Below are 23,284 nucleotides of genomic sequence, written 5' to 3'. Positions count from 1 at the left end.
TTATGCAGGAATGCATTCATACAGGTTTCACACCTTTGTATGGTATGGCCTTCAAGGTTAACTCAACACTCAAACTAAAACTTGTATTGTTAGTTCTCTCAGCAGGACACATGTTGGGGAATAATAAAATTGGAGACCTGTTACAAAATCTATTTTATACATACTGATATTTTCTTGGGTAGAATGTGCACTTGAGTATAACATACAACCCCCATTTTGGGGTATAAGTTTGGGGAAAAATTGCTTTGTTGTATATAGTTGGTAGTCAAAAACTATATCGTAAGTAAACAATATTGTGATGTTGTAGAGGACCTCCTTGTCACAATACCAAGATCCATATGCAGATCTTAAATCAGGAGAAATATTATCATGGTTGATTTGAGATTAATTTTCTTAATTTTTTTTTTTTAAAAACAAGTTCAAATATGCTTCTGTTTCTCTAAAAACTGTAAATATATTGAAGAGGACTACCATGTTGTGTTACATGTGAATGATCTGCCATTGTAAGAAGAAAGTACCTCTGGCCATATTACACTGAATCTCCACCTCTGATGAAATTCACACAGCTAATGCATACAGGTGATCATCTTCTCCTTCATCACATGAGTGTGTTTGTAATAAAGCCAACAAAGTAAGAAACACCTGATACCTATTTTTTCAAGAATGATATTGTTTTATACTTTATTCATGCTATACTGATCTACTAATTTTGCCGGTGGCCTGCTACTGAATAAATTGACTCTGCATTTTTTCAGTCAAATACAGAATTTGTATAACTTTACCATTTTAAACCCAAGAGCTTTGATAAAATTCTGTTTTGACCTCAGAAAATCTGAAAATCACTAAATTCCAACTATGAAAGCTAGGCACAATATCTTAAAAATAAAAAATATCAAATACAGCTTGACAATGATGCAAAACTGCTGTTGTTATTTTGTTATTTCTAACCCTAAGTATTTCTGCAACAATGTTACTGTGAAACCAAAATTTCAACACTACCATTCCGCAAGTTCTCTATGAAATCAGCTTTATGCATAAATCTATCAGCCCCAACAATATTATTCCTCATAAGCACTTAAATCAATGCAAATCACAAAGCCAATACTCTAATACTTCTGCCAGGCTAAAAACAATAGCCCTTCCACTATAAATCATTGGCAAAATAGGAAGTAATAATGGTTTATAGATTTTGGGGCTGAATCAAAAGATCTTGCAACAAAACGAGACTGCGGAAATTGCACTGCAATGAAAGTCCTACCAATGTTATTGATTCTTGGCATAAACTTGTCTGACAGCGGGCATATTTACATTTAATTTGAGTATGGGAAAGTCACAATATGAGCGTGGCTGGTGGTGTGATTGAATATGCAAACAACGACTGTAGTTCGGATTGATTGAGGTAATTGGGAAATGATGTTGACTGATAACCCAATCGATGTGTAATAACAGTATCTAATTGACGTTCATCTTGCATAGAGTGCTGATCAATTTGAATCGTGTAACGCTTGCTGTGGCTTGTTTTTCGGATGTGTTTTTCGTTCTCTGAACAGACCATGGGTTCAAAATCACGACTGGCGTTAGATTGTTTGTTTGTTGTTTAATGCCGCAATCAGCAATATTCCAGCTATATGACGGCAGTGGTGTTAGAACAGGATTAGAGTGAGTGAGGGAGTGGGGTTTGATGCTTGTGTTAAGAGTCATAGGGTGTTGAGGTACCAGTTGTGGGCACACATGCACACAATGATCTTAGTGTTAAGTCTGATTCCATACTCTGATATCATCCATCACGCTCCACTTGCACACAACGATCTTAGTGTTAAGTCTGATTCCATACTCTGATATCATCCATCACGTTCCACTTGCACACAACGATCTTAGTGCTAAGTCTGATTCCATACTCTGATATCATCCATCACGCTCCACTTGCACACAACGATCTTAGTGTAAAGTCTGATTCCATACTCTGATATCATCCATCACGTTCCACTTGCACACAACGATCTTAGTGTTAAGTCTGATTCCAAACTCTGATATCATCCATCACACTCCACTTGCACACAACGATCTTAGTGTTAAGTCTGATTCCATACTCTAATATCATCCATCACGTTCCACTTGCACTGAAAAAATCGTAGTAGACAACTATTTTATATTCTTAGGGAGGGGAGATGAATTTGCTTGAGGTTTTATTATAAACTAGAGAAATGTAATAATTGTGTGATTGACAAAATTTGTTTGTCTCTACCTTACACAGTAAAACATTGATTAGTTCGAAGCCATGACCATAAAAATGTTAATTTCTGTCTTCAAAAATAATCACTAAGATAATCCTATATCAGACAAATTTGCACAAACAGGCCATATCGTTAAGACTATTACAACAGACATACAATAATTGTGTTAAGATTGTTTGTACAAATGGGCCTAAAACTGGTGCCTAAACCCCTTATAGCCTTCAAGGTGTTAAATGGGGTTCTATTCCCCACATGGCTACAATGTGTGAAGCCCATTTCTGGTGTCCCCTGCCTTGATATTGTTGGAATATTGCTAAAAGCAACATAGACCATACTCACTCACTCAAGGTGTTTAATGGATTATGAGGCCAGACTCGGTGACTTGGATGATTACGTGTCATCATACCACAACCCTGCAGGGTGGTGCTCATATCAGACTCCAATATTTAGAGGCTTCCATAATGAGCTGGAATATAACTGAGTGTGATGTTAAACAACAAACAAAAGAAGCAAGACAGCCATACAACAATGTTCCATCTCTCCTTGCTCTAGACATAGCAGAAAGGCATTTGTGAATATTTGCCACAAAAATCATCTTATTTAAAGCAGGACCATACAAGGCCAATTTACAGGTATCCAAGTGTACACAAAGTATGTGATCTCGACTACAAGTTGTCAGGACTTCCATTTGTGGAGTGAGTGAGTATTTTAGTTTGCTGACACTGTGTGCTGGCGATAAGGTGCCTCACTCTGAGGGCCTGAGAGTCTGGGTTCGAATCCCAAATGGGACTCAACCCCAAAAAGAAGAATTTGTACTTTACTAGGAAAGTGTAATCCCAAATACAACATAATTACAATATTCGACGTAATAAGCGTCCCGCTCTAATAAGCGCCCACGGCGATATTTGCTAATATATTGGCTAGTGAACAATCCCAATTAGCACCCCTTCCGATTGATCAATGTACACAAGACATATCTATTCTTGTATAATACGTGTGTTAAATGCACCCTTAATTATGGGAAATTAAATTCTGGAATAATAGATCTGTCGTATATAAACATTTCTGGCTGTCAGCATAAACCACGAAATGTACGATCTTTCAACTCTGTTGTTTTTCACCAATATAATATTCTAATAAGAGCCCCCCATTTCTAATTTTGAGAGCGCCCTGGGCGCTTATAATGTCAAATACGGTATGTATCTGATAAAACAAAATTTGGATGGTTTGTATGTCAAAAAACAGTCTAAAACAAAATCTGATAAAAGCCCCGATTATGTCTCATTAAGCTGCCCCACATGAATCCTACCCTGGATAACTGAGACTGATAGAACACCAGGCTCTAAACACTACACATCGATTTGGACTTCCTGAATAACAAAGATGGTGTTTTCTTTCAAAATATTTGGTTTGAGTCTAGCTGTTGGTAAAATGCAGTTGGAAAATCATGGACATGAGAAACTTCATGATCATGGTAAAATTCATGAAGGGGGACAGACCCAAGTTAAGCATGATGTATGTTTAGCTGAATCCTACTAGTGCAGGTGCTGACAAACCTGATTCATAATTATGGGGAATAGTGAAATCAAACTGGTGGTACCTTGCTAAGGGAAGCAACTGTGGCACCTCAGACCACTGGGGTTCCCTTGTCCCACTCATCCGGAGTGAGTGAGTGAGTGAGTGAGTGAGTGAGTGAGTGAGTGAGTGAGTGAGTGAGTGAGTGAGTGAGTGAGTGAGTGAGTGAGTGAGTGAGTGAGTGAGTGAGTGAGTGAGTGAGTGAGTGAGTGAGTGAGTGAGTGAGTGAGTGAGTGAGTGAGTGAGTGAGTGAGTGAGTGAGTGAGTGAGTGAGTGAGTGAGTGAGTGAGTGAGTGAGTGAGTGAGTGAGTGAGTGAGTGAGTGAGTGAGTGAGTGAGTGAGTGAGTGAGTGAGTGAGTGAGTGAGTGAGTGAGTGAGTGAGTGAGTGAGTGAGTGAGTGAGTGAGTGAGTGAGTGAGTGAGTGAGTGAGTGAGTGAGTGAGTGAGTGAGTGAGTGAGTGAGTGAGTGAGTGAGTGAGTGAGTGAGTGAGTGAGTGAGTGAGTGAGTGAGTGAGTGAGTGAGTGAGTGAGTGAGTGAGTGAGTGAGTGAGTGAGTGAGTGAGTGAGTGAGTGAGTGAGTGAGTGAGTGAGTGAGTGAGTGAGTGAGTGAGTGAGTGAGTGAGTGAGTGAGTGAGCAAGCAATAGTCAACCTATATCACAGTGGCCTGTAAATAATCAAGTGTGTTGCTGCTTGTATTATCCGGAAAAAAAGACGGTTTAATAGTGCTAGCCCACTGAGATACCATGCTGCAGTATACTGACCTGTCCTTGTTTTAGCCCCTTAATGCCGAGGGCAACAACAAGTACCATCTTTTAATGTCTCTTTTAAAGTATGATGCAGCTAACTATCGAACCCTGGACCTTCTGCTCTCCAGACATGCCTGAGGTCGCATTAGGTGAACTTTCTAATCAGCCAATCAGCATCAAGGCCTCTAAAATCTCAGTAAGTGGACAAAGCATTCAAACAAGCACATCTGATTTCTGTGTCTCAAAAACTAACATAATAATGAGTTCTGACTGCAAAATATTAAAGCCTCACTTTTTCTATATATTTTTGTGGATATTTTATACATCCTGTCGTTTCCTAGAACCATGGTCTCCTCACCAAAAATAATTGTACTAGGGAGGATTTATTTGAGTTCTGTGTGGTTTACTTTTTTTTTAAAGATCAATTTTTACAAATCATGTGGTAAATAAATTAAGCCGAATCATATTAGAAAACTAACATGTGATTGGCTCAAAATTATGTGCATCCTTCAATTAGCTAGCTCAGTATCTACCAGATGCACCTTCCGGTGGGGGTCCTCAAGACTTCATGCAGAGAGTTGGTGCACGGAAGTAACATATCTGACTTGACTGAGATGCATCTGCAATCTTTACTCTGTCCTCCCTGACAGTATGGCCAATTAGAAGTAGGTCAGGAGCCTCACAGGGCTTGATTTCAGCCTTGTTTTGACATGTGTGTGCTGGTACAACTACTCTAGATACTTGAAACACTCTAAATCTGCTCCATTTCCTTGCTGCCTACTTCAGCTTGCATTTGATGTTGAACTGTCTGAGTCTAAGAACATTCAGTTTCTTTATTTGAGTAATACAAACTCCAGCAGCCATGCTGAATTCATGTCTGTGGATCCATAGCCTGTTAATCACTGCTGACAGTCAAATGAAACTATTACACAAACCACAATCAGGGGAGGATAGAATAGTCGGTCCTACTTACTTTTCTGGCCACCTGTCTGAAATATAAAATACAACATTTAAATTTTAAATTTTAAAAATACATTTAAATTTTAAATTTCAAATATTTCAAAGTATTGATACATAAAATCGTTATTCTGGAAGAAGTTGGCGACCATTTGATATTATGGAAGAGGAAACCTTTTGTATATCATGAAACTCTGACTGAACACACATTCTGTCCCACACAGAAATCCCCAGAATACAAAACGGTTGGTCACTTATATGACGCCAAGTATGCAGGTTGAGATTTTGTCGTGTACAGTCATGACCGATGTACTGGACTTGAATTCACAGCGCATATTATGAATAATTATGATCATGATTATAATATTAATCTTGAATTTGTAAACAATATCCACCACAAATAGCCCTTACTTTCTTTTCTGCTTCCGATGACTGAATACTAAGGGCCAGCACCAGCACCACAAGCATGAACACCAAACAGTCCCTCATCTGAAACAAAACCACACCTACAGGTGAGCTAACATGCATCATTACACGATTCACTTGGAGTTGCTTGAGAACAAATGTGCAGGAAAATCTTCAAAATCCCAATAGTATATAACAACACAACATGATTACCATCTTCATGAGGCAAGGGACTTAACTGACTGTAAGGGTCCAGTTTCCACCTTTGCCGAACTAGGCTGAAATTATGGTTGGTTGGTTGGTTGGGTAGGGTTGTTGTTTAACGACACACTCAGCAATATTCCAGCCATATGATGGCGGTCTGTAAATAATCGAGTCTGGACCAGACAATCCAGTGATAGACATCATGAGCATCGATCCACGCAATTGGGATACGATGACATGTATCGACCACGTCAACAAGCCTGACCACCCGATCCCGTTAGTCGCCTCTTACAACAAGCATAGTCACCTCTTACAGCAAGCATGGGTTGCTGAAGACCTATTCTAACCCGGATCTTCACAATCTATCACTGTTATGAGTTTATGTGACTTAATACACACATTGGGCAGCACATGAACAGATACGAATTTGTAGTCTCGAGGAATTCCCTGAGAATGTCTGGATGAATTCCCTGAGAATGTCTGGATGAATTCCCTGAGAGTATCTAGATTAATTCTCAGAGAATGTCTAGATTAATTCCCTGAGAATGTCTAGATTACTTCTCAGAGAATGTCTAGATTAATTCCCTGAGAATGTCTGGATGAATTCCCTGAGAGTATCTAGATTAATTCTCAGAGAATGTCTAGATTAATTCCCTGAGAATGTCTAGATTAATTCCCTGAGAGTATCTAGATTAATTCCCTGAGAATGTCTAGATGAATTCCCTGAGAATGTCTAGATTAATTCCCTGAGAATGTCTAGATTAAGTCCCTGAGAGTATCTAGATTAATTCTCTGAGAATGTCAAGATGAATTCCCTGAGAATGTCTAGATGAATTTCCTGAGAATGTCCAGATGAATTCCCAGAGAATGTCTAGATGAACTGCCAGAGAATGTTCTCAGGGAATTCATCTAGACATTCTCAAGGAATTATTAAATTCCATGAGAATGTCTTGATTACTTCTCTCAGAATGTCTGGACAACTTCCCTGCACAATGCCTGGGATTTGATATGTATTCTCAGGGGTTTAAACATATTCATGACACTCAAAATTCCCCAAATATGCAGAAACGTAGTTCCCAATAGCATATTGCAAAATAAGTTTGACTTGGTAACTTCACATGGTGATTTTCATGCTGCACTATCTTAGCATGCTACAAGTTGGACTTGACTTGCATCACTTTAAATCTTCTGTGACATCATCAATGATGAGCTGTATGCAGAGCTGTAGAGCAGCTGCATATCTGCGTAAAATATGCATTAAATAAACTGAAATGCACTGACAAATCAAATCCCTAGCAGATCAAAACTGCAACAAAATTGCTTTTGAAATAATGAAATGAAATGAAATTCAAAATACATTTAATGAAATGAGTACGTTTCAGCTGATTCCGAAACTAATTTAATGACAGTAACATTCGGTAAAACATATGCATAATACTATAATGATTTACAAGGATTGTTACAAAACATGTTTTCAGGTTTAAATACCCAAATTTAAAGAAACTTGTGGGTAAAATTTCTTGATACCCAATAAAAATCAAACCCAAGTGTAAAATACCCACATAACCAAAAGCTTATCTGGAGCTCTGCAATGGATGATATTATTCGCTGGCTCGTGGTATTAAACCTAACGCAGGACACATAAAACCACATGTACCCCTCGCGATACTGCTACAACGAATTTATCTTACCGGCCTGTTCTAATATGACATTATAAATGAATTCAAATAAATTCAAAATTGATAGAAAACAGCTGTTTGATTGAGCATGTTGAGCTGAGGTTAACATGTGCTATATGTCACGTGACTTTCATTGACACGGAAAGAACGTGCAGCTTTCTGCTTTGAAGCGAGGTATGAGGGATTCAGAAATTCACGTGCAGCCTGTCTTGTTCATTATCGGCTATAAGGGATGTATTCTCCCGCTGAGAATTTTATTTCCCTCCTAGGCGGGATACATCATATTTTATCAAGATCACATGAACCAATCAGATCTCATCATTCTGACATGGAGTTATGATAACATCATTTATTAATGGCAGCAATGTATGATATATGTCATGTTGCTGACAACTACCATATATTACACTCAAAATACTCCAAATGAATAAAACTGCTTTTCCAAACATTAACTTAGCATATGAAATGCATTTGAGCCTTGAAATATCTTTGATATCAGCGTCTTCAATATTCCGAATATCCATTCCAGACTATGTCGGCCCAATTGCTGTACAAAACTCTCATGGGTCTTTAATAGGCGTGATTATTCTTGGAATCATAGGGGGCACGGGTGGCCTAGTCGTCTAAGGCGCTGCAATTCACTGTGCAGAGTTGCGTCCCTTCGGCACGCCAGAAACCTATGATTGTGGGTTTGAATCACATTTGGCCCCGATTATGTTTCTAGGCCTGTCAGCACCATACCCGTGCTCGTGGGTTTCACCGAAGTGGTAAACCTTTGAGACCTGCATCACTAGGGCTTTCCTCCCACCTGAAGCTGACATCATGTTCAAAGCGGCGTTAAACCCAACTCACCCACTCACTCACTCACTCGGAATCATAACAATTACAATAGCTTTTAGGTGTTTTAACATAACAGAGCTCGGCCCAAAGAACCAGATCTAAGTTGCACTAAGTGCACGTTGACATGAAAACCGAGTTGCACATGACAAAACAAGGTTAAACTCTGGTCCCATACATTTATCTAAAAATATAAAATCTCAGTTGTTTGATGACTATGTCAGGATTTTTTCATATAGTAAGTACTTGGTGTTACAGTATTTATCTGGTTATGCCATCAATTAATATCATACATTTTCTATTTTCATATTTAAGTGCTTATCAACTTGGCCCTATGAATTTCCCTTAGGATAATAGCCTTATCTCTTCTTATCTCATCTTAATGGCAACCATCACATCATCCATATTTACTGTTAGTAGTTTGATAATCTAAATATCATAACGTGATAAAAGAGTCAACGTCAGTGATAGATGAAGTAACAGTGCAGTACATGTACTCACCGTTTGATGGCACCAAGCTCAAGAAAGCATGACAATTTACACATAACACTGGGATTAGTCATATGTTATGGTAAATGAAGCTGTGAGGTAGATAAAGATGCGACTAACGGGATCGGGTGGTCAGGCTTGCTGACTTGGTTGATGCATGTCATCGTATCCCAACTGCATGGATTGATGTTCATGATGTCAATCACTGGATTGTAGGGTCCAGACTCGATTATTTACAGACCCCTGTCATATAGCTGGAATATTGCTGAGTGCAGCGTAAAACAACAAATAAAGAAAGAAAAGAAAAGAAAAGATTGATGTCATGTAGAAAAATAAGGTTTAGTCAAGATAATTTTTGAAGTTTTTCACATTCACTTGGTGCAAGTTGACACAAATATTAGATTACATTTTTCAATAATTGGATGCACTTGTGCATGTTAAATACAGCTAAATGGAGACTTGCTTAAGCACAGTTAATATAAGTAGCACCATATGTTCCAGTGATCCTTGCAAACTAAAAGCAGGACTGGTGCCACAACTGTAACATGTTATACACTGGTACAACATCAGGCGCTACATAATCTGCCACTTTACAGCTACTAGTCCAAAGTCTGCAAATGTCTTCTTGTGAGATACTATACTAACCTAAACAGTAAGATCAAAATCTACTGAAAACAATGCCAATACATGTATTTAAGTTCAAGACACAGACTGTACATAATCTTGGAGTGAGTGAGTGAGTGAGTGAGTGAGTGAGTGAGTGAGTGAGTGAGTTTGGTCAAATGCCTCTTTCATCAGTATTCCAGTTATATTGCAGCCTGTCAGCTTAATGTGGGAGGAAAGCCCGAAGTGATAGAGGTCTCAGACGTTTACCACTTCGGTGAAACCCACGAGCACGGGTATGGTGCTGACAAACCTAGAAACATAATCGGGGCGACCCGGGATTCAAACCCACAATCATAGGTTTCTGGCGTGCCCAAAGGACACAACTCTGCATAGCGAATCGCGGCGCCTTAGACGACTGGGCCACCCGTGCTCCCAGTGGTCACTGGAAGGCAGCAGAGCATAAGTTTGTAATTTCACATGCATACATTTGTTTGTTTGTTTGTGTGTTTGTTTGTTTGTTTGTTTCTTGTTTAATGCCTCACTCTGCAGATATATGTTGAAAACCTGTAAATAGTCAAATCTAGATCAGACAATCCAGTGATTGACATCATGAGCAATGCTCCACACCATCAGGGTACAATGACAAGTCACTGAGTCAGACCACCCGATCCATTTGGTTGCCTCTTTTTCTACTGGCATAAGATGCTGGGGACTATTCTAACCTGGAATGCCTTACAGGGCTATAATTTCACAGGATCATAGCTATGTTGAAACTAAATTCCTGCAGCAACATCAGTTACTGAGTTCCCAAACTGTGGCAGGAATTTCAAAATGCAAGGTGCAATATGCTCTCAAAGACCTATGGTTACATCATGTTTATGATGCACTAAAAGGTGCACATGTGCATCAAGGCGTCGCCCGGTTCCGCTGGCTGTTTTGTTAAACAGGTATATTGCTCCCATATACTTCCGAAGACTCCGAGGACTTGTTTACAAACAGTGCAATAACTTGACATTATACAAGCTCCCTACCATTCCTGCAGTGCAGGGCATTCGGCTACAATCTCATGGTGCTGGCGCTGTGCCTGTTTTCACACACACTTCACAACACATGCCACGACATTATCTCACCCTTACTGGGCAGGCTATATAAAGACTGTGATGGAGACAGGGATGGGGCAACAGGCAGCAACATTACATTATCTCACCCTTACTGGGCAGGCTATATAAAGACTGTGATGAAGACAGGGATGGGGCAACAGGCAGCAACATTACGTTATCTCACCCTTACTGGGCAGGCTATATAAAGACTGTGATGGAGACAGGGATGGGGCAACTGGCAGCAACATTACATTATCTCACCCTTACTGGGCAGGCTATATAAAGACTGTGATGAAGACAGGGATGGGGCAACAGGCAGCAACATTACATTATCTCACCTTTACTGGGCAGGCTATATAAAGACTACTGTGATGGAGATAGGGATGGGGCAACAGGCAGCAACATTACATTATCTCACCCTTACTGGGCAGGCTATATAAAGACTACTGTGATGGAGACAGGGATGGGGCAACAGGCAGCAACATTACATTATCTCACCCTTACTGGGCAGGCTATATAAAGACTGTGATGGAGACAGGGATGGGGCAACAGGCAGCAACATTACGTTATCTCACCCTTACTGGGCAGGCTATATAAAGACTGTGATGGAGACAGGGATGGGGCAACAGGCAGCAACATTACATCTGCATCTCTGCAATATTAAGGCCATTTACATAGCAATAATTATAATACATCACTGACGTATTACATTATATGAAAGACCTACATCATCAATATCACAGATGTGTCACACCTATATTACATCTGTAACACAATAATGTTACATATGTATAACAGCAATATTACATATGCATAACAGCAATAATACCTCTATAACACAATAGTACTACATGTGTGTAACAGCAATATTAAATATGCATTACAGCAATATTACAGCAATACTACATATATATAACAGCAATATTGCATATGTATAACAGCAATATTACATATATATAACAGCAATATTACATATGTATAACAGCAATATTACATATGTATAACAGCAATATTGCATATGTATTACAGCAATATAACATATATATAACAGCAATATTACATATGTATAACAGCAATATTTCAGTTTTATGACAGCCACAAAGTGATGTAAGATAAAAAAACACATAGATAACCAAGATATTTCACTTTATTATCCCTGAGGGAGTTGTTTTTTCATTCTTGGATCCACAAGGAATCAAATCTAAGTTCCCTTGGCAGGCAAATCACAAACAAATGTTAATGAGTACAAATTGGGATTTGTTTAAACTCTTTAATATTTTAATTCAGGTCTGTATGCAATAAAGTAAAATGAAGTCACTTCCTCGTTATTGGTTCTTTTATCTGTGAAATACAAGTCACATCAAAACCATCACAAATTCCCTCCAGTGACAGATTGTATGAGATGTGTCCCTCGCTGTCAGACTTCGATGTCACACAATCAACCAAATCACAGCCGCACCACAGAATGGTCGCCTCTTACAAGAAGCATATTTATTGGAAATCCTCCAAGAGTTGTATGAAGTCTGATGTGAATACAAAGCTTCAAGACATATGGAACGGTTTATGAGTTAAACTCTGGAAACAAACCCCACACTCATCATGCTCATATGACCTTAAGTCCAACTTGTTGCCTTAGAAACACAAAATGCCAAAAGGCACAAGTGAAGCATTTGCTTGATGAGAATCCAATTTTTCATCAAGAATATTGAACAGTTTATGAGTTCTGGGCCCCCGTTCCTCAAAGCGATCTTAGCACTACGATGATCATAAGCCTATGTTAATGTATGGGACTTACGATCACCTTAGCGCTAAGATCGCTTTGAGGAACGGGGCCCTGATCCGTAACAGAAATGTGACAGATGGACGGACAGAACCTGTTTCTATACTCTCCCTAAAACTTTAGACAGGGGGTAATTACTTGGGGTGAAACGATACAGCTAGGTCATGATACAATACGATACATATCGTGATACACATATTTAAGTCAAATTGCGAGGAAACCTCTTGACTAAAAATATACAGAGCATGTTCTAAAGGAAAAGCTAGCTGTAGACACTTGCTTGTAGCTGCTATTTTTAGCAGCGAACTTGGAAAGCTAATTTCAATACATTTTGTAATATCTGACTGAAAAAATTCCTGGGGGTCATTAAACGAGTAGTAAGTAATATATTTTAGCATGTATATCGTCTTGTATCGATACAGAAGAAAACGTATCGTGTATCGTATCGTTGCATGAAAACTTATCGTTATAGTCTCACCCCTAGGAATTACAAACGGAGGCAAAACACATCCTCTCCAAGTCCCAGTGGAAACAGATGGGTGTGGATGTTGGAATCATGAAACTTGAAGAATGAAGACAAATCTCACAAAGTCTGTCCAAACATTGATTGTATTTTTTACCCTACACTCAATGTTTGGACAATCTTTGTCAGATTTTTCTTCTCTCAGTCATAAACACATGATAAAGTTTCAATTCAAAGAAAAAAATCCCCATCCATAACAAGAATAAGGCATCCCAGATAGTAAGTGTAATCATATCGGCTGTTGATGCAGTGGTCACACTGGGACCACTGCTGTACTGCCGATCGTTGACCTGCCACTAGATGGACCTGGGTACACCCCCAGTGTCAGTTGACCAGCTGAGCCAGGAATCAGTCAAACAGTCTTTTATCCAATCATCTGTTCCACATGTGCTGTTTTTTAACGTGATGATATTCCCATACTATAACACAAAGCAGGCTATGCCCTTTTGAGGCGTATGCACAATGATCGTATCTGCAAATGTTTGTGCATATGACCTGACCGGAAGGTTTCTGCTGCAACCTGATGTACTTATAAAATATCGCCACGGTTACAGAGTGCAAGAATCTGACCTTTACCTTCAACATAAGGTCAGCAGACAGAAAATATAGACCCCAAAATAAACTGATATAATACATAATTCTATCAGGGAAACTGTGAGCGTTAAAGAACCCTCAAGTCTCTCACACAAGCTGAGAAGGGGATGTGTATAGGCTGCTAGAGCTGAGAAGGGGATGTGTATAGGCTGCTAGAGTTGAGAAGGGGATGGGTATAGGCTGCTAGAGCTGAGAAGGGGATGTGTATTTGCTGCTAGAGCTGAGAAGGGGATGAGTATAGGCTGCTAGAGCTGAGAAGGGGATGTGTATAGGCTGCTAGAGCTGAGAAGGGGATGTGTATAGGCTGCTAGAGCTGAGAAGGGGATGTGTATAGGCTGCTAGAGCTGAGAAGGGGATGGGTATAGGCTGCTAGAGCTGAGAAGGGGATGTGTATAGGCTGCTAGAGCTGAGAAGGGGATGTGTATTTGCTGCTAGAGCTGAGAAGGGGATGTGTATTTGCTGCTAGAGCTGAGAAGGGGATGTGTATAGGCTGCTAGAGCTGAGAAGGGGATGGGTATAGGCTGCTAGAGCTGAGAAGGGGATGGGTACAGGCTGCTAGAGCTGAGAAGGGGATGTGTATTTGCTGCTAGAGCTGAGAAGGGGATGTGTTTTTGCTGCTAGAGCTGAGAAGGGGATGTGTATAGGCTGCTAGAGCTGAGAAGGGGATGTGTTTTTGCTGCTAGAGCTGAGAAGGGGATGTGTACAGGCTGCTAGAGCTGAGAAGGGGATGGGTACAGGCTGCTAGAGCTGAGAAGGGGATGTGTTTTTGCTGCTAGAGCTGAGAAGGGGATGTGTATAGGCTGCTAGAGCTGAGAAGGGGATGGGTACAGGCTGCTAGACCTGAGAAGAGGATGGGTACAGGCTGCTAGACCTGAGAAGAGGATGGGTACAGGCTGCTAGACCTGAGAAGAGGATGGGTACAGGCTGCTAGACCTGAGAAGAGGATGGGTACAGGCTGCTAGACCTGAGAAGAGGATGGGTGTAGGCTTCTAGAGTTGAGAAGGGGATGGGTATGGAACGAGTATGACTGTTTTATTTGACATATGCCCTGGGGTCTGTGCAAGGGACTAGTAAGGTCAGCTGCCCATATGTAGCATGTATTGTGTCTCGACACCAGGCCAACAATTACATGTATCATTATTATCTCTGACATTTAAGTCTTCATCACAGCTCAACAGTGCTTACGATGACAAACTGGGACAAAAGTGGTGATTGAACAGTGATGCACATGAGAAAGAAGCCCAGGCTTTGAAATTCCTCGTACTAGAGTAAAATAGTAAATCAGTCCCTGAAGAATTGTATGTTAATATTATCAAAAGTCTGTTGCTAAAATTGCAACATTTTGTGGTAAAAACATTACTATTTCCACCTCCAAAATTAATACAAACTCATTTTTTGAAAAACTTAAATCCAAACCCGAAACAAATTTATTCTAAAAAAATGTTATAATAAACAGTTATCAATACATAAGTGAGTGAGTGAGTTATTCCAGTATTCCAGTTATATCGCAGCGTGTCAGCTTAATGTGGGGGGAAAGCCCAAAGTGATGCAGGTCTCAGATGTTTACCACCTCGGTGAAACCCAGGAGCATGGGTATGGTGCTGACAAACCTCATCACATAAGACATAAAATTACGCAGATAAATGTGCATAGTGTCGCTGATATTTATTAGTGCTCAGATGTAAACGTAGTTTATATAGGCATAATACCACAAGAGCATTTTAATGTGAGAATTATTTATTTCAAATTTTATCATATTGCAGGATTCATATTTTGTATAACTGAAACATATATGACACGTTTGGGAATCATTCGTGTTAGACAGGTTAGTCCTTAGGCCTGCATTCGACTCGAACCCATTTAACTGGCGACATGCTTAATAATAGCATAAGGACACCCTCATGTATAACTTGCAACAACTGCTTACCAATTACACTCTTATCATGTATACCATATGATATGCATAAATGCTCAGTTTTCTAAATATCAAAACTTTAAGTAGTTTAATATGTACCTCTAAACAGTATCCTGAATGTTATAAAAGTATTGGCCACATTTCTCGGCACACAAAAAAGGTTATAATAAGAGGTGGAAAGGGGCACGTTTCTAAATCATAACCTAAAATGTTAAGTTCTTATTTTCTAGCTCTTGTTTCTGGAGAATAATACCTGTGCTGTAGGTTTTACAATGAGGTGAAATGCCTGTTATACAATACAAACTCCACTCTGCTACCATGCTGCAGTTTAACATTGATACCCCACCCAGATACATGAACCTACCTACTGGCACTATTGTTTTAACATGTTTAGATCAGAAGGTCCGGAGTCCGAATCTTATCACAGGACTTGCTACATTGGCCCCCAAAATGGGGCTGAGCAGATTCATATCAAACTATAGCAAAATAAGTCTCAGTACCCTACTTATCCCCAAAGATCTTGGCTAGAACAGGTCTTCAGCAATCCAGATGATGCTTGCACTTACAGGTGATGGAACGGGATTGGGATTGGGCTCGCTGACTTGGTTGATGCATGTCATATCCCAATCGCACAGATAGATGCTCATGATGTCAATCACTTGATTGTCTAGTCCAGACTCAATTATTTACAGACAGCTGTCATAGAGCTTGAATAATTTGCTGAGTGTGGCATTAAACTTTCCCGAAATACTTTCCATAAGTTAACAAATACTAACGTATCACCGAGGTTAGCTATCACTGTCATAATAAGAAACAGGTTGTCTGTTCAGTCATGTGATGTTTTTTTAATATTGATATCTGTCCAGTTAAGCCATCTCATGTGTATTTAATGCTTAGAAATTAATAATGAACACCATTTTGCTTCCAGTATAAAAGTACCATGTGAATGTGATGCAGCTATCATAGCTATTGCTGTCAAAAACTAAAACACAGTATGTTTTGTCTGGTACCCCCTTGTAATGGTGTAACATAATGCAAATCTTCACTGAATTACTGCAGAATTATGCAGGTAGGCTATAAGTAAAATAAGGTCTGGTATTTGAATCTTAAGTTGTGCAGTGTTAACAATGTTAAAATGAGCATTTTGTAACCTGAAGCTTGTTGAGCCCAGGCCAAGAACATCATGAATCATACCACTTGTTTTCAGTTCAGGTTAACTTTAATAACTTTCCCTGAAGGAAACTCACTTTCTTACATCAGTTCAGTCTCCATACAAAGCTATTGTTTTCAGGTTCCCTGAAGCCTGTGAATGTGAAATTGTTAGCTGTTCAATTTCATCAACGAGAATGCTTACTTGATTGTATTTCAGTGCATGCAATTCACCATACTTGTTACCACGGAAACTTGAACATTTGATCCCTGTATCATTCAGAAAAACCATGACATTTATCATGTTAATACATTATGTAGACAGATTTTAGGTTTGACAGTTGTAAAAATATTGATTTATCTACAGTGTAGCCTCATTTCAGCCTTTAACACATTGTGTATCAACCAGTATAACAGTTATACAAAAAATACTTTAATTCTCTTTTTCATTAAAAATGTAAAATACAAAACCTTATCATAACAAGAATAATTCATTCTTTTTTTCAAAACAATATCTTGGTCAACACATAAAACACTCAAATATGGCCTGGAGGTCAGGGATGTATCTAGACTTGCTCAGAGGCCAGTGTTCAGCCCCAAGTCCCCAGCAAATGTCTGTAAAAACGCCCAAATTGGAATTAAAACATTCCCAAATAATGATACTATATACTGAACAAAACGGTTAGGGATCATAAAACAAGTTTCTCAGGGGCCAGTATTTGGCCCCAATGCTGCAGCAAATGTCATTTAGAACCCCCAATTGTTACCAAATCTTGACAATATATAGTGAACAAAAACATTAGAGAACATGAAATATTTTTTGATACCGTACATGTTTAAAGAAACTCATTCTTCACTACAAAACATGCCAAACAACCGTGAAGATCCGGGGTAGAATAGGTCTTCAGCAACCCATGCTTGCCGTAAAAGGCGCCTGTGCTTGTCGTAAGAGGCTACTAATGGGATCTGGTGATCATGCTCGCTGACTTGGTTGATTCATGTCATTGTATCCCAATTGCGTGGATTGATGCTCATGTGATCAATCACTGGTTTTTCTGGTCAAGATTTGATTTTTTTCAGACCGCCGTCATATAGCTGGAATATTGCTGAGTGTGATGGTAAACAACAAACAAACCAACACTACAAAACAATATCCAGAAATATTCATGATCCCTAATATAACTTTTGTTGTTCAGCAATGTGATGGCTTGGCCAGTTTCACTGATAGCAGGACAAATATAGACCAACAGGCTTGAATACTTAGTTCAACATTATTGAATATAAGGCCACACTTGTTTTTTCACTCGCTAAGGATCCGCCAACTGTAAATTTTGTTCAAATGGAAAAACACAATTCAGAATTTGCTCATTTTTTTCACACCACTGATAATCTGACAGCATACTGCACCCAAAAATATCTTCTGAACACGGACTCGCTGAAGTTGACATATATTAAACATGACAATCAAATAAAGTCTGTTGTTTCTCCTGAAATTGATAGGATGCATCTATAGATGCACAACAGTGTTCCTCTCGATTCCTCAGGTTTGCATTGCTTAAACTAGCAGCTACGTTGCAGGCTCTCCTCCATTAAACCATTTTTTTTTTTTTATACCAGCTGACCTATAGTGGAGCAGAAAAAAATAAATAGAATTGCGTTTCGGTATGGATCCTTATACGGCTCTCCTTGTTTGACAAGGGGATAAGGATCTATACCAAAACGTCATTACAGTAAAATAAAGAAGTTGTAATCTGTATATAATTGTGTCTACTTAATCATCCGTCAACTTCTAAGTAATGTCTATCAAAAAACTTAGTTGTTTATGAAGTGATGAATACAAGAAGTGATAGAAATCTATTATTCTTCTAGTGTGCCACCTAGAAGAATCAATATACTTCTCAACTCAAAGTGAAATATGTTATTTGGAATTCTGTACACTGAGCATGTTATGTTCTGTCCAGTTTACTTTATGCAAATACATTAATGACTGGCTTCACATAATGAATATCATCACAAGGTGTTTTTATTATACAAAGCATGATGTCTACAATGTTCTAAAAACCGCCTCCGTGGTCTAGTGGTAGAGCGTCCGACCAGAGGGCGGAAGGTCCGGGGTTTGATCCCCGACCGTGTCATACCAAAAGTCTGGCACTCGGCATTAGGGGCTAAAACAAAGACTGGACGGCTCGGAGTCGGTATACTGTGTCTGAGTGGGGTATTCATGGTAAACTGTGGCATGGTATCTGTGGTCTAGCACTATAAATAGGTATCAGTCCAGACGAATACAAGCAGCCACACACACACATGCATGCATGTAGCTATATAAGTGCAATAAGCTTGGACATCACGTAAAACCCCATTTCACCTCACCTCACCTGCAATGTTCTAAGTAGAGGTGTAATGATACAGTGGGGTTGCGATATGATACATATCCCGCTAATATAGGTGCAATACAATTCGTATCCCGATACAGTACTTTTATTTCACAAGTTCAAATTCTTTTATTTTGGATAAAGAGGACAAACCATGAAATACCAGAGAATATACAACAGCTGGTGGTTGAACAGTTTCTGTTATTATTCACATGTTTTTACACCAATACAACTTGTAATGAAATGTATCATATGTATCGTGATGCAGGGGTCGTAAATCGATGCATTGTGTCGTGGGCGACACAATACTGTATCGACGTATGTTTACACCACTCGTTCTTCATGTACCCTTACAGTCTTAAGGCATCGGGTTCTTATATTAACCCATGATTTTATGAATTTAACTTAATCTTAACCACGCTGTCAGCCCATTAATATTAGGAATTGCAAGTTTTATATTATCTCGAAGGTAAGGTATCAGAGTATGGCTAATAAGCAAGACACCAATACAACTGACTTTGGCAATGGGACCTGATATGTTAGTTAATAAATAGGAGAGATGATATATTTATTTTTTAACCATCATTTGGTTCTAAATACAGTCAAACACCATTGTGTAGGGACCTACATAAATACTTCGAGTTATACAATGTTCGACATAACCGAAAATAATAAATAAAGAGGAATATGCAGGGACCTTGATTTGATTTCGAGACACCAAAAGTTTGACACATCAAAGTCCAACACAACGGTGTTTGACTGCACCATTATTCTATAAGTTGCGGGTAATGATCAGAAGATCCATAATAGCGTTTTGGTATTAGAACTGAATATTACAGTTAGATTTGTTTTAGCCTCCTTTAGAGAAAGGGTTTGAACAAGCATTTCACTTTCAGAAAGATGCATAATCAATGATTGACATTTCTCTGCCAAATTGGGTACCAGGTTATATAAGGCACTTAATGATGCCTGTTGAAAATTTCATTAATCAGTGGAAAATCTGATTTCTAGTATGAAGCTGAATGATTAATACTGGTTGTATTGATTCTTTAGTGCATCAAATCAACAAGATGCATTGCACCTGATAGATTTATCAACGCTGATGTAAAAATGATAATTAGATGCCATCTGTGCTAGATTAATAAATAAATCTAAATATGAATATTACATTGACAGACTACAAGAATATTCAACTCTTTGGTATCAAAGTAATTGTTAATAAATTTAGAAAAAAACATATACTTGTCATAAACATAATAATCATGTTGAGGACTGAAGATATTTGTAACATGAAAGAACAAGTATTTGTTTTCTAATAATCAATGAAAATATGGAATGAAAGCCTTGGAATCATATGCCAAATTCAGTTTTATGAACATTATTTCTATCTTGAAGATATATCAAACCCCAAAAGTATCTTATAACGAGTGGACGATGACAAGACGATAATATACGCAGTGTCACAGCGCATCACTGTTGGGGATGTGAACACACTGCAAACGAAATTCCTGACCGTTGACAATGACAGTTCTCACTGTTTATAGCATAAGGTTATACGGTGTTTCTACTAAAAGCGTTGAGAAGAGAGTTTTGTTTATAAACGCGACACTTACGAAATTGATTGAAAACAATACCACAGAACAAACATAACCTTACCGTGAAATAGATCCAACAGACGTCCTGAGCGGTGCAGTTCTGACTTATCCACAATATGCAGCGTGCACAGGGTAATCAATCAGTGACTCGGCTACTGTTAGTTTCAGCGGCCGACACAACTTTCTAGACGGCTGTTACGTACTCCACCCTTGTTTGGTATAAAGTTTCACTTGCGATGTCAGAGTGTTCCTGACTGCTAAAGTCGGTTTGATATGTTGATGTGTGTTTTAGTCAGTTACTAGTAAGATTCGACAGTTTGTATAAAAGTTTAATGGATATTGTTTAAAGGTACAGCATACAACAGGGAGGGTAAAGAAATGGCCATTTGTTTGTTGTTCAAGGGAGTGAACTATACGCTGGTGTAGTTGCTACCCGATAAAATTGAGTTCTTGTCGCCACAGAATTTCTGTCGCAGTATTATTTGTAGACATGGCCAGGCAGGAGACATTCTCTGTGAAGGACGCTGCGCCCGAAGCGCTATTGCTACATACATACAGAGAGAAATGTCTCACCATCCCTTTTCTGTTGAGAATTAGGCAATATAAAGACGATTTCATTTTTTTTAAAAACGCAAGGCAAGCCACTATAACATGTACGGTGGCCCATAAGGGACATGGAGTTTGTTTTTCCATATTTTGATATTTCACTTACATTTGTCGTTACCTTGTGCAAATTAACACGATTTGTCTTACAAATATGTGATAAATCATGTGTAAAGAAGATATTGAATCGCAGAAAAGTGAAACGAAAATGTCCAAAACTAAATTGGAAATGTCAAAAAACAAAAACGAAAATGTAAAAAACGAAAATGAAAATGTCAAAAACTAAAATGAAAATACAGAAAAATATTCCCACCGCGGTGAAAATGTTATCACTGCGGTGAAAACTAAACCGTAAAAGCGTGTCCTTATTCTTATCACCATATGCTGCACGTGATTTCCAAACTTTACACACTAATCCTGCACGCGACAAATGGTGCTTCTCGAGCCATGGATCTATGACGCAACATAACGGTATGTTCGTTTGTGCATCGAAACAATCAAATATGTCTTGAATATGAGTAATTCTTCATATATTAACCAACATGTATGTATTCGCGTTTCTTTTTGCGGTGAGTATATGAGCAACGCTCCACGCCGCTAAGGTGCAAGCACGCGCAACCAACCAACACTGACCACCCCCTCCTTTACAAACGTCGCCTTTCGCGACCAGCACAGGTTGCTATGAATCCTATGTAACGCGTGAGGCCAACGCGATGGTACATTGCAATTACTCATTAGTGTGAGAATAAGGAATTAATGTCAGTTTCAAAGTTACGGTATTTTGCGATATATTTTTCTACAGTGCGAGTACATGAGTACGGAGGAAATGTACTGGCGGTAAATTGTATCGATAACTGGGGACCTAACGTCTTTGAAACTGAACATTGATATAAGAGAAACTGAACATTGATATAAGAGAAACTGAACATTGATATAAGAATAGTGTTCCGCCTCCCGACCCCACCCCTTTTAAAATAAAATAAGTACCCTCAAATGATATATGTTTAAAATATTTAAAAAAAATTAAAAATGCCCGGTGACAGGTTCCTGTATCTATGTTGTCTTGTTTACATTTCATACCATTCAGTGTTAAGTACTAAGTCTTGCATCATAAACCAAACTATCATCACGTCTCTTCATTTTCATATTCATATTTGTTCTCCATCAAGCATTGCGAGGACATCAGCACAAAAACATTTCCGTCATCCCTGCAAATATTGGGTCGTGCCACTCGTTCAAATTCAGTTTGGTCACAAGCCGGTCGTGCCATCTCTTCTGTGTCTACCAACAGTGGTATGTGCTGAATGTATATCAAAATCAGGCCTAGTCGGTAATCAAAGTGCTAATCGCGTACGTTTTATCAATATTATTTAATAAGATACGATCAATTCCATTTTAGTTCGGGACCTTATTCCCCGATCAACATACACGCATACGAACATGAAACACTTCCTATGTGCCCCAAATACCGTTTATCAAGTAAGGATATTTGTTGTATATATTTTATCAATTACAAAGACGTTATTACCCCGCAGTTTAAAACTACTTCATCATGTAGAGCGGGTGCTGTTACTTAAATGTTTGGTATCTCTTAGTAATTGGCGCGACAATTGTCAACGTACATAATGTACCTACGACGTGGATCCAATTATCTCAAATAAACTTTTGAATATTCTGAACTATTTCAGTGTAATATTATATACATATACATTATTGCACTGAAAATTGTAAAGTTCGGACAATCCTTCATTGGTAATACTTCCAAAACTAACATCGACCAAAAATCGAAGTCATAATTATAGCTCGCACGGCAAGCGGCAGTAAAATCTCTACCCTACATTCCCTGTCATCCCTGCATGGTATTTTCAGTGTATGACGAAAGAGAGCATGGAATTAATTCTTATTAAGTTTATCCTTTATT

The 23,284-nt window shown here is 38.8% G+C and overlaps 1 protein-coding gene across 2 annotated transcripts in view; it reads right to left on the bottom strand.

Moving 5' to 3' along the window:
* Nucleotides 1-21,112, bottom strand: part of LOC124112974 (follistatin-related protein 1-like) — a 45,360-nt gene extending 24,248 nt beyond the window's left edge. Inside the window, exons 1-3 of one of the 2 annotated variants that reach the window (XM_048398269.1) lie at nt 20,822-21,112; nt 5,924-6,001; nt 5,529-5,544 (exon numbers count right to left, since the gene is read on the bottom strand). In XM_048398269.1, coding sequence (XP_048254226.1) covers nt 5,529-5,544; nt 5,924-6,001 — 94 coding nt within the window. In that variant the 5' untranslated portion in view covers nt 20,822-21,112. The remainder of the gene's footprint in view (nt 1-5,528; nt 5,545-5,923; nt 6,002-20,821) is intronic. The other variant, XM_048398270.1, reaches the window with a different exon arrangement.
* Nucleotides 21,113-23,284: the final 2,172 nt, after the last annotated feature.

The sequence above is a fragment of the Haliotis rufescens genome, unplaced genomic scaffold (genome assembly GCF_023055435.1).
Source record: "Haliotis rufescens isolate VD_foot unplaced genomic scaffold, xgHalRufe1.0.p SCAF_18, whole genome shotgun sequence".
Taxonomy (NCBI): Eukaryota; Metazoa; Mollusca; class Gastropoda; order Lepetellida; family Haliotidae; genus Haliotis; species Haliotis rufescens.
Note: the sequence above shows the minus strand (reverse complement) of the source record. Positions and strands in the feature narration are given on the sequence as shown.